The sequence below is a fragment of the Varroa jacobsoni genome, unplaced genomic scaffold (assembly GCF_002532875.2).
Source record: "Varroa jacobsoni isolate VJ856 unplaced genomic scaffold, vjacob_1.0 scaffold_1276, whole genome shotgun sequence".
Lineage (NCBI taxonomy): Eukaryota > Metazoa > Arthropoda > Arachnida > Mesostigmata > Varroidae > Varroa > Varroa jacobsoni.
Window position 1 is genome coordinate 110,369 of NW_019214178.1, and position 12,830 is coordinate 123,198.

General features: G+C 38.3%; 1 protein-coding gene across 5 annotated transcripts in view; it reads right to left on the reverse strand.

The window, feature by feature from the left end:
* Window positions 1-4,097: 4,097 nt before the first annotated feature.
* The window catches only part of LOC111268331 (CB1 cannabinoid receptor-interacting protein 1), a 23,411-nt gene continuing 14,678 nt past the window's right edge, over window positions 4,098-12,830 (reverse strand). For 2 of the 5 annotated variants that reach the window (XM_022847257.2, XM_022847256.2), the window contains exons 3-5: window positions 11,111-11,255; window positions 10,534-10,659; window positions 4,098-10,141 (exon numbers count right to left, since the gene is read on the reverse strand). In XM_022847257.2, the coding sequence (XP_022702992.1) occupies window positions 10,112-10,141; window positions 10,534-10,659; window positions 11,111-11,255 (301 nt within the window). In that variant the 3' untranslated portion in view covers window positions 4,098-10,111. The remainder of the gene's footprint in view (window positions 10,142-10,533; window positions 10,660-11,110; window positions 11,256-12,830) is intronic. The other 3 variants (XR_002685158.2, XR_002685157.2, XM_022847258.2) reach the window with 3 other exon arrangements.

Genomic DNA, 12,830 nt, shown 5'->3' on the forward strand with positions numbered 1-12,830 from the left:
GTCAGTCAGAGGGAAAAACTACTGATATGATAGCTATAATCACTGCGTTGTCATTATTACATGAACTCCTAATTCGAAAAACGACGGGTCAGCGTTTCCTTTTTCTTAAGTATCGTGTTCAAGGTTCTTTCTGGAAAGGGTGTAAAGTTCATTTGGCACACACTTCTTTTTGCTTTTGCAAATTTTTTTCATCGCTGCCTTTTTGTAAGGACCAGGGACCTTTATTTGCTATCGTTGCAACAGGAAGCTTTGTCAAGGAAGATATAGACAGAAGCAGAAACAAGAGAACACTTAGCGCTAAGCACGCGTGTAATTGTCGTCCGGCTGCTCGTCTTGCAGCTTTATAAAGGGCACGTGTCACGTCAACGGATACCTTACAACAGACAATGAAACAATTGACTCCTAATGAAAATTTTAAATTGAATTTACTTTGTTCTATCGAGCACAGGGTAAACAATCCATAACATCGATTACGCTTAAGAAATATGCGTATATATATATATATATATATATATGTAAAATTTATCCGTGCGTAAACGTCTACGTTCCGCCCCCTCAGTATTAATTCGTGTAGTAACGTATAAAAAATTAACGCAGTTTCTGTGAATAGGGTAATTTAATGAACGGCTGGACGGCGTAGAGACAAAGCCAACAAACTAATGACGATTTTTTTTAATTACTCTTCATTTGTACAATGAAGCGAGTGTTCCTAATTTCCCTTTAACCTTTTATGGACGCAATATCTGTAATTGATTAATTTCGTAGAAGGATGTCTTTCAACAATATCATACCGTATCTTGCAATTGTATTGCTATCCACAAAGAAATAGGAACGCTATTCCATTTAGTGTAAATTAAAAATTCTTTATAGCGTATTGCTTGAAATCATATGAAGGTAAAATGTTCAACTGGGAAAAGACACAACGCAATTTGAAGGAGAAGTTCACTACTAATTGCGCTCACGGTCATTTTCTGACAGATGCTAATATCTGCCATAACTTTGACGGCATGTTTTCCGTCCTGTTGTCGCAGACCTTTTGGGTACAGATAACTATCGATTCTATTCTTGGTAAAAAAGACAGCACCTGAAAACCGTCTGAGCAAGGTCGATTAACGGAACCAGTAATCATAACTACGTCACGCAAGAGTACTTCTTCTCTCAGAATTGATCATCTGCAGATACTAATAAAGTTACTGAACTTGTTAGTATTCGTAAGCGTAAGGTTTTTTTTTCAATTTAAATATGACCATTGTTATCCTTGTTACATGAAACAAAGGGCCAAAAGCAACTGGTAAGGTATTTCATCATTTAATTATTTTAGAGGTAGATTAGTTACTCTGTGAAAAGCAATCCAGTGACAGAAATCAAGTTCAGGCTTCAAATAATCACTCCGTCAATAGTTGCTCCATGGTCTCCCTAACGGTAATCTTTTTTCTTTTCTTTTCTCACTACTCTAAGCCGCAGTGTTTGAAGATAAAGCCACTAACATGCTCTTGGTGAGTATTTTTAAATCTGTTTTGTTATTTCGTTTATATTATGTGTTTAAAATGGCATGTTTCCGTAGTAATTCCTGAGCCGCAATCTTAAATGAACCGTTGCGGTACGGTATATTATAGTGCAGTAGTATAAACTGTGAACATGTGGCAAGCTAATTATAGCCTAGCGGTTTTACGTTACTTATAATACAATAATAATAATAACATATTCACAAACTTAATTAACAGAGTAATAAGCGTATATGTGATGTTTTTAGTAGTTAAAGGGGTAATTAAAGAGACTTGAAAGAAACAAAGGGGAGATAGGTCAGCTAGGCCTTGACAAGACGCTCAATATCTATGTTCTTTTTTCAATAGCTCGCGTCACCAGAGCTATGGTCAGAAGCATAAAGTTATAAAACGCGCTTCTAGACAAAATTTATCTTTGGAGAATAACGCCCATGTCTTTCAACGTAGAGAAATATTACGTCAAAAGTAGATGTATAGTGCTCATACTTGATTAGGCTTGTATCTTTAAGCCTAGATATTGCGCTATACGAGCAGAAAATTATAAATGTTTGGCTAATGTGGCCCACAAAATGTCTACAAGGTTTTCTTTTGTTATCTAGATGTTGAAAACTCAGACTACGGTTGAGCATCTTGTCGGACCCCTAGAGTGGCTCTATTTCAAGCATGCGTCTTGTTTGTCTGCGAGACGAAAATCAATCGAATTGGCAGCGGGTTCAATTTCTGTCGAAGTATTAGCACTCATTTTTATTCATTAATTTGATCAAATGGAAATCGTAAAGCCGCACGTGTCCATTAAAATCCAAAACGATATTTTAGCTTTCTATCGTGCCTTTCCAAGGCGATCCTAATTGACACCGGCCCAAGCATGCATTTTTTATAGTCCGGTAGTCAACTACCTAGTCAATTACCTAATCGCTAAGAAGTCCAGATAATTAGCTACGTCTTCTGGGTAAAGTATTAATATAGATAAAGCAGTATACTTACCACACACACACACAAAGGTAACAAGCAGTTCAGCCTTGATGATGATGGTGATGATGACGATATGTACATAATCACAGGACGACATCAGCAAAACACGTAATTGCCCTCGCTGTTTTGTGTTCCTATAGCAAAGCGCAGAACCGCGCGCGTGCTCGCTCACGCCAAACTGGCGTACACATGGACCGAAACAACAAAGCTTTAGACTTGGATCTTTCTACGCGGCGACGTCTTCTTTCTTCTACTCAAGGTGAGAAGCGACCGATGCAATTGATATTTTTCCGGGTTCTTTTTCACTTTGTTTTGCCTGTACTTTCGGCCTTTTATTTTGTTTTTCATTCGCTAGCAGAGAGTTGTTACTGTCTAAAGCGTCTCGTTGTTGTGGGCCAGTTATCATAATCGTTCCTCATCTGTTAGTCGACGTCTCTTTCCCAGCCCCTTTCCCAAAGTTAGCAGCGTATAGATGACGATTACTTGGTACTACGAATGATTCTACGGGACTCGTACGCGTTTCCAACGACAAACGTAAATGTTATATGGCACCGTCTAAGTGGATGGATGGATGGATAGCTCTACAGATAATTCAGATCAAGTTGTTAACCAAATGCAACCAATTCAAGGGCTACATACGTACCCGAAACACGCTGGAAATGAAATTCGTCTTATGTTTACTGACTAATCGATATGCCGAAAACCGTGGCCAGCTCTGTTGATGCGTATCAGAAACTATAGCTAAATAAATAAACATCTGTAAGGGTCAACTCCACGTCTGGTTGACAAACTTTACAACAAACGATTACGCTTGAAAAGCTTAAATATGAAATACGTTGAAGAAGAGCCAATTGTCAGGTGACGTTTTCAGTATCCGCGAGAAGCTCTTGTTTGACAGTCGTCCTAAAAAAAATGCTGTTTTTATTTCATCTTAGCTGCATTTTCCACGAGGTCGTTTTCCGCTATATATATATATATATATATATATATATATATATATATATATATGTATATGTCTATAATACTCTCAAAACGCATTTAATAAGTCACTCCAATGAGGATGCTCTCCGCTGGAACTTATTATATAATATATTATATTAGGTTATGTATAAGTAGGTGGCGGAACGCGAAGTAATGATAGAATAATTCTAAATAACAAGAGTGGTGATGATAATAACAATTGTTGTTGACTAAAGCTGTAGTTTATATCGAAAACTGTTCATTTCTCAGTATAGTCTATGCTGGAGGTAGCCTGCGATTCCTTTTCAAATTATTCAACATTAGATAAATACGTTATAGAAACAATACATGCGAACGTTCGATATATTATATATAGTGCAAAGGCAAGCTGAAACTAAAAATGTATAGATAGGGAATATAATCAAATAATTTTTTCAAAAAAGTTCCGATTTTCCTTTTCTATCAGAGATATTGCACTGAGATTTACTAAAACCGATGAAATCCTATATCCTTTTACAAAATTATTTCCTTAGAATATAATAGGTCTGGGCAGGGTTGTATACGCTTTTGATGATGTCATTTATCTCAGAATTCACATCTTTGAATCCAGACCGTTGTAAGTTGCCGCGGTTTAGACATGCTACAAAAAACACAAACACGCCAGGAAACCAAGGAACTCAATTCCTGGTTTTAAATCTTTATTTTATTAGTATCATCACAATAACGTAATGAAATGGTTCCCTTGTAACTTGATTATATATCTCGCTATTTATTGCCATTACTGTAATTGTTAGTATTCAATTGTTGTCATCATTGTATTTATTATTTTTTATCACATTATTCAAAAGCGTTTTTATTGTTTACGGGTTCATAGGTGATTTGCTCTTACGACTGAGGCGGCCGCTTGCCCCATTGTTACGTATCTTATCCTGTAGTTGTTTTTGTTGTAGGATAATAATTTTTTTATTTTTACTTTTACATGAATGCCACTTACATTCATCGTCAATCGCTGTAGAATCATAAGAATGTCAGCACTACGCAACGACTGAAGTAGCACGTGACCTCTCATTCATCTTTGTATATTTAGTTGAAAATATGTAATAATACTATTGTAATTATTACCAACATATGCACGTGTCGTACAAATGTAACTTTCAAGTTATCAACTTACTGTCTCATGAGCCGTCTGTCATATTATATATATACCAACAACCCGATCTATATATAGATTGGGTTGTCGAAAAATCATTGATCGCTTTAAAGCTAAAATTACACTAAATATTTCGTATTTTACTTACTACAATAATCTTACGTTTTCTTCAATTTTTCTAGTAACAGCATGATTCCACCTGGAGGTATGGAATATCTATGGTTTCTGAGCAAAAAATTATGACAAGTAATATTTGCATTCCTCCATTGAAATTAAACTAATACCATTAGGGGAGTTATGCAGAGACTGGCATAGGTGATGATGATCTGCAAGGTATCGCAAGGATCGGGCTGTAGCGCGGATGCAATATGTTATTGAAGTTCTCCTAATTTTTGCAAGGTAGCAAAGCTAAAGATGTTCTGCCATTGTCATTTTGGAAGACGACGCCTTTTATGTTCATTAGTTCCGGTCGTTCTCTTCATTGCCTTAATGTAATGTTGCTACGTTTTGACGCTAGGGATCGAAAACGACGCTTTTGCCAGGCGACACAAGCCTATAATGCACGACTTTTTTCCAGTCCCGCAGGACACACAGTTTGTTTAGTTTGCCACTGTCGTATGTGATGCACTTTTGATTACCTGTGATCATCGACGAAAAGTTGTAGCAAACGATTATGCATTCTTCCGTTGAAATTGAGTCAACACCACTGAAGGAGCAGTCTGCAGTAGCCTTATGATAGAAGGTTTCGGCTATACTGTAGATACAATAGGCATTCCCATCCAAGTTTTTTCAATTTTTGCCGGTCACCCAAAGATGTACGAGGTCTAGTCGAGTTTTTTTTTAAAGGCGAATTATCTCGTTAGTTAAAAAAACAAAAAAAAAAATTCGATCCAGTCGTTTTGTCCGGTGGAAGCGATTCATAATACTTTTCTGGTTCCACCAAGGGCATAAATTTCCTTCTTTGGCATCAGTCTTTCAGATTGTGGAGCAGTTTACGCACTGTCACATATGGTCAACTTCTTATCATCCGGGATCAACCGCTTTAGAAATAGTTCGATTCCTTTGCGTTTTTGTAGCCAGCTTCTTAAAAGTCTTTGGTAAAGAATTAGCTCCTAGGAGATGTTGTAGCCACGCAGGTGTCGGTCCTTCTTAACTTCCGCGATAATTTTATTAACTTTTTCCACAATTGGTTGACCACTACGGGCAGAATTTTTCACATAGAAATTATCATAACGAAAGCGACAGAACTATTTTCGGGCCATTTCATCCCATAAATAGAGCAATTCTTTTCATAGGCTTCAACAGCATTTGGTCTTCTGTGGTAGTAAAATAATAAAAATTTTACTCACACTCTATCTGAAGTTTGAATAAGGGTATTCTGACAAGTTGAAAACGACTACTCTCAGCTTTCAGATAACAGCCGACGGCTGACACGACTCGTAATATATGGGACCTAGCTAGAAAAGCGATCATTATTTTTCGACATAGTTTTCGAAAGTAACAGTTTAAAGGAAGTTTAAAGGAGGAAATTTAGTACCCTATGTCCGTGTCTTTGAACAACAAAAGTGGGAGTCTGTCTGTAATTATTTTCTCACCTCAAAAGGTTTAATTTGCACTACAGACGCTAGGCGGTGTCGGCTTCACGTCTTTTCGGGGACCACTTGCTTCAAATCACGGCCTTGCATAATTGAGCGTCAATTTTATCGATTCGCAGAGTGTTTTCGTTACCGTTTCACGGAGCTCCACAGAAAACCCTTGTCTGTAGTAGATGATAGTTTGTTGTTCTTTGTTGTCGTGTCTCGTACTGATCTCCAGTATGAATGATATATAGTTGTTTTCGACCATAGGCATGGCCATATGTACCGGCACGCGTATGTACGATGAGGAGTACCCGTACGCGTCTCCTTCGCGTGTTCATCATGAAATCAAATGGCATATGATGTTTGAACGAACGTAAAAACATGGTTTGTTCCTGGGGCGACGATGCGAGCTTGCAGACATACTAGTCACGTCGTAAACTGACGCATCCCGCAAGGAAACACAGGCAGACAATGCGCTATGGTTCACCATTTTTTGTTCCTGCTGAATCAAGTATATTTCATTCAATTAATGTGATGAAAATTATTGTCGAGTCTTGACGTTGTTATCATAGAGTATTGGGGAGTATAAACGCTTCGAGTCCAACCACAATGATGCTATCCGTTCCCGCCGAGATAATAACTGCTAGTTATAAATTATTACTGCTAAAATGGTCGTTTATACCATCAAAATGACTATTGTATATGCAGGTAATACGGGGATACATATATCACAAGCTAGAAAAGTACTCCTTGGCAAAGAACCTTTATATCAATTGTTACTGACGAAGATAACTGTAATTTATCTATCCAATGCTAAATAACAAATGCTTAGTGATTGACGATGCAAGAAGAACCCTGCTGATGCTCAACCGTGTCTTCTAATACAGAGTCCGACACAAAATTCGGGGATTACTTATGTACAAGTGCGTATGTTCCAAGTTAGCAGTCGACCTGGTTTTTATTACATCCCATCAAACCCTGTTTATTCTCTTTGGTTCGTATATTTTAAGTTTGTGCGCTGTAGACGCATGTACGCTTCGCCGTTTTTCTCCATAATTTATTCGCGAAATAGCAGACTAAATCGCCAGAACAGCATAAATTGACGAAGGAAAATTGCAACTAACAGCAAAACGATATTTTCTATACAGAGCGAAAGAAATCACGGGCCCACTTAAACAAATGCACAGTTGAAGCTAAGTTTCCTCAAACTATGAATTTATTCTAAGTAGTCTCAAGGGACGTGGAAGCAATTAGTCCTCGGTCGCTTGACCCCTGAAGTGAAGCGTTTGGTAACAACGTTTTGAGTATCAGTTTGCCTCCTACGTCGAGCACTTCAATGCCTAACTATTGTCAGCGCAGGTTAACCGCATAGCAACGTTTATATCCTGACATCAGAGTAACTAAAGGTGTTCTGTGTGATGCACATGAGCTTGTAAGCTGTTTCGAGTTATCGTTATTCTTGATATTGCTACTGTTGCCTCCAATGGCATTGTTTCCGTCTATTATGCGACCATAAAATTAGAATCTGCACCAACCGGCTAGCCACTTTCGTTGGTCGAAGCAATTTTTGTGTTATAATGGCTACTATTAGAGATTGGTTATTAGTTAGCTTCTTGCTTGCTGTATTTGTTGTTTCGAGTTGTCCGCTCGTCTCCCACCCGGGTCGTATCCCACTTGCGGGGGCACGTACACGGGCACATACAGACGAACAGGCAGATGTCTTCGCTAGCGCACATACCTCTATACTCTTACGTGCTTCGTAGATCCCAATTTTCCTGTTTCTCACCCATTATTAGCACGCCTTTAGGTCCGTTCACTCCTCAATTTTGCCCCATCTACATACACGCATGTGGGTATATAAAAGCGCTGTTTTCGTTATTGTTTGTGTGCTTTGAAAACAGAGTGTTTCGTTTTATGCACACACACACATATGTGTGTGTGTGTGTGTGTGTGTGTGTGTGTGCATAAAACATATATATGTATGTTTATCGTTGTTGTGATGGATGTACGTTGTAGTCCGGGATCTATGCTGGCTGTACAGAGGCCGATCCCTCCTTACCTACAAAATGATGACAAATATAAGGACAATAACATAGTTATAATAGTAGAATAGTGTTATTACTGCTAGCAATAGTTTCTGAAACGACTTCCCAGCTTTATATTCAGCCATTAACTACGTCCCATTTCATGGCATGATTATTGTAACTATTATCCAGAAATGAGCAAAGTCTGGATAGCCTATCTATTCTTATTCGACCAATAAATATCACGCACTCTATGATACATAGAGTAGGGAAACAAACAGGACATCCATGACACACATATATCCTATATCACGATATATATGTGCATGTTCAGTTGTTGAGTGATGATCGTTATGGTACTACCACAAGTGCGAATGAGAGTAGGCACAAAAGTATTGCGATTATCTCGAAGAGCCGCCTGCAGGACAGGCATTATTCGTTCTTTGAGACTCCAAAGCTGAACGGCTCGTAACAACGAAACACGCTAAAATTCATAAATTACAAAAAAGAAAAAATTGGTTCGAGATACAAAACGTGGCTGCTGATCACAGTTTGCCGTTCTAGATTCTTCTTCTAGCTTATGTTGGATTTTCTTCGAATTAGGTGCATTCAGCTATGCACAAGCAATAAACAATACCAAATCTGTACCAAACAATTATAGCAAAACTCTGTGAAGCACCAATTCGTCGACAATAGCCCCATACGCAAATATCGTTTTTGTGCTCCGTACACAAACTTGGCTGAAACGCTGATGTGTTTGTCACAGGAATTCGTGTCACGCAGTGCTGACCATCTCACTTGGATTTAGTTTCTCAGATCATCTTTGTATATATAATCATTTTTCTTTGCTAGTGTTGTTACTGTCCTTTACATAGTCTACTCGTGATCAAGGCTTCGGCGGAAAGATCTGCTGGCATCTGATTGAGCTCTCGATGGTCATCGCTTTGCATTCAATAGTAGTTAACGTCGCAAATGCTAATGCGATATGTCGAAACAACAACTGAAGACAAGCTTTCACATGATTTTCCCGTACAATACTGAAAACGTCCTATCCCCAAAACGTTTGACGCTTAACTTGTATCGATATTTCGCGTCCGAATGTTTCTGGAAGTTCAGGCTAGTCGATGCAGTAGATCTGTATTGGCTTTTGGCTGAAACAGGTTTCTTTAACGTGAGTAGTAGCTAGCCCTATTATAGGATGCTAGTTTAGATTACATTACTAGCAATGTTACGATACTTCTAATGCTAAGACTTGCGTAAGCCTGTCGTTAATTAACAATGTATTAAATGAGTAATTTTTTCATGACACTTTGCTCACATTAAATGGCCTTGTCTAAAGCAGGACTACAGTCGGCTAAGTACACGCTAGTGCAGCGTGGATACTTGGGGTTGGGTCCCATTTATTCAAATTTCAACTAAGCTTATTAGCAATTGAAAATAAGAGATTGAACGCACACCTTCGTCAGGTCAATCCTCTAATGATTTACTTCTGAAGAAGCTCCATTACCGTACCAATTTGTTGAACTGCTTTACTAGCGTTTTCTTTTTTTTGTAACTTCTGGACATCCGCACCACTCAGTACCGGCAAGTTGCTACAATAGTAATAATAGAGGAAGATGGATCATTCTATTTCTTTTGGTCTTCTAGCAGCTTTCAGTTACCTGGCAATGGATACCTCTAGTTAGAGCGTTTGCATTGGTCACAAATATTGCATAATAGAAGCACGTGCTTTTTTTTGCCCATTTCGTTACTCAATACTTTAAACTTTACTCAATACATTAAAATAAATATTTATGTTATTACCATAATTGATTATTGGTAAGGATAGTAACAATGAGGCTTGTTGGGTGAATGGATGTAGACGGTCAATGCAATGCTGTCGGAGGCCGCGGGAGTCGTCGAGCTAGATTGACGATGGTCCTACCAAAACAGCATCTTCGATATCTTTACCTGCAACGTATCCATTTGTAAACAGTATAATCCTGAGCAAATAGCTGATATTATGCAGAATGGCTTGAAATCTATAAATGCCGCCAAAAACAGCGTCTAAAGATTGCTTTTTCAGTAGGTCATAAATGGGTAAATGGAAGGAAGGAAGGAAGGAAGGAAGGAAGGAAGGAAGGAAGGAGAGGGTGAAATTTCCGCTCTGTTACGATCTCGCGGTTCAATAAAGAACGTCAACTTAATTGAAGAAACCATTATAGATCAAAGGCTGAAGTGTGTGTGAAAATTACGATAGTTCCAAATTCGCAAACTTCTATGGACTTAAATCTATAAATACGTCTCGGAGACGATGTTACATAAAAGAAGAATGGCATAACCCAGGTTCTATTAGAGTTTACCTCTCCACCACTGCAGAAAGCCTCGAGGTCGATATGATGAAGTTGATTGCCCCAGACTGCGTGATTGTCCTTTTCTCGGTAGTATTTAGCCTGCAGGTCGAAATTCAATGGGCCATATTCGCCAAGCTATCACCATTTATGAGGACACATAAATCAAAGAAAAATCGCTGTTGAATCACTATTTACTTCTTGTACACAATAATTTCATATTTGACTGCGCATAACGGAGGTTTGTCGTTTATCATAACGTTCGCTATATAAACAATGCAAACAAATGCAACAAAGCTCTTGGCATTAGGTAACTTTTTCTTTATCAGTTAAGGATAACGGAGAAGGACTAACTTCACCGTACATATCACTTGATTACAAGTGGAATGCAAATGGATTATAAAATGAAGACGGAAATAAGCGATATACGAAAGAAACAACTGTGTACAATGCAATAATTAAGAACGAATGCAAATCTGTTGCGTTCATCCTTTGGCAACGCTCAATAGTAGGGGCCCACTTTTTCGTTACACGTATGTACCTAATGGGCCTATATTTCTATCGTGAAACATATTTGTGGTCGACGTACATCCAGGAAGATGTGAATCTTATCTCTTTTCCCGTTTTTACTGTTCTGTTTCGCTTTCGTATCGAAGTACGCTACGTACGTCACGCTTTCAAGATCACGACTCTTTTCTGACGGTGTCTTCACATCGCCCATGATCTCCATGCGCCTAGAAATAAAGGCGCAAAAGTATTTAAAGAACTGATTAGAACTGAACTTACTTGTTGAAATATCATTCAACTAAGTAAAACATTGAACAGCCAACCGTCTGTCCGCTTTAAGGATGCAATATTACAGTTTTATTATGCGATCAGACTGTTCTGCGAGCTCGTGACACCTCACGCCTTGTCTCCCCCCCCCCATCATTGATCACTCTCGTCTGCCACAGGAGAAAAATTAAGTTGGCAAGGAATGCTACTAATACATTCCTTACGTAGAGCTGCTCATAAAACCTATTTGCTATGAGCAGCTAGTATGAGATGGTTTTGAGGTGATCTTTTTATTGCTATGTACATTGATATGCCGTTTCGCGTTTATGGCGATACGTACGATCTGCGGGCAACTAGCATTCTATTTTCTAGCTCTACATGAGGATACGTTAAATATACGATTTTTCAAAAGGATATTCCCCGGTTTGGCTGAGTGGTGGCTTGATCACCATATACAAAACTATCATATATCTTCATCTCTCGAGCAGAACATAACCATCCTTTAAATTTATGCCGTCGTCAATGAAAAAAAGCTGTTTCTATTATTTATGCGCTAGTGTTCTAGAACAGCGCGGTCGTTCTGAAGCACTTCACACAAGAACGGTCTTGAGCTTTTGTTCGTGTGATTTAAGATCAATGAAGCCGAGTTACTCAAATTAGAATTATTATTGGTAACATCGAGCGTAAACCACTCTGGTGTTAGCTATTGTTTTCTACTTAAAATAGATCCATGCTTAACTGTTAAATTTGGGCGTTACGCAATCAGGGGCAAATGTAGCCTATAGTTAAGGGTGCTCAAGCCCAACAAGGCCGTGCTATTTTACACATTTCATACAGCTCCTTAGTAATGAGAAGACTTCGCGCGTTCAACAAGTAAAGCTGTCTGCGCCTTTTCTTTTGCTTTGATTTCATATATGATTTTGGGAAATTAACTCCTACGAATCGCCGAAAGCTCATCTTTTGCTGTGGTATTGTACAGGTCCTCAGTGTAGTGTAAAGAATAGCTGAAAAGCTATTTTAGCGGCGGCGCTAAAATGATAATTTCGATATGAATACGTCATTTTTACTGAGATCACAAATGGGTTTAATATTATTTAATTTATTTTTTTAATTTTATATATATATATATATATAATTTAATATCATTAAGTTTCGGCCACATGGTTAGAAACGAGGAAAAACTCGATAGTATGCGCTAGCCGTAAGTATCTCACTGAAAGTTCTCCAATGCTATTTAGATATATTTCATATTAGATACGTAGATTTGTTCACCTAGCATAGTTCCACTTGAAATTTACTACGTGATTTCCGTTACGCCATCCCCGTTTCTAGGACAAAATTTCGATTCTCTTTAGCCAAAAATGCGCAGACCGGATATTGAAGAAATCATGCAGTCGATTTTTGAGACCCTCTTTACCGTCAAATGTCCTGCTAGAATTTTTTTTCGTCAGTAGTTTAAGACAGTGGAATTTTTGTCGGCGTAAGATTTTGCAAATATTGGTAAATGCATAAGGATCGCGTGTTCAGGCTTTTGG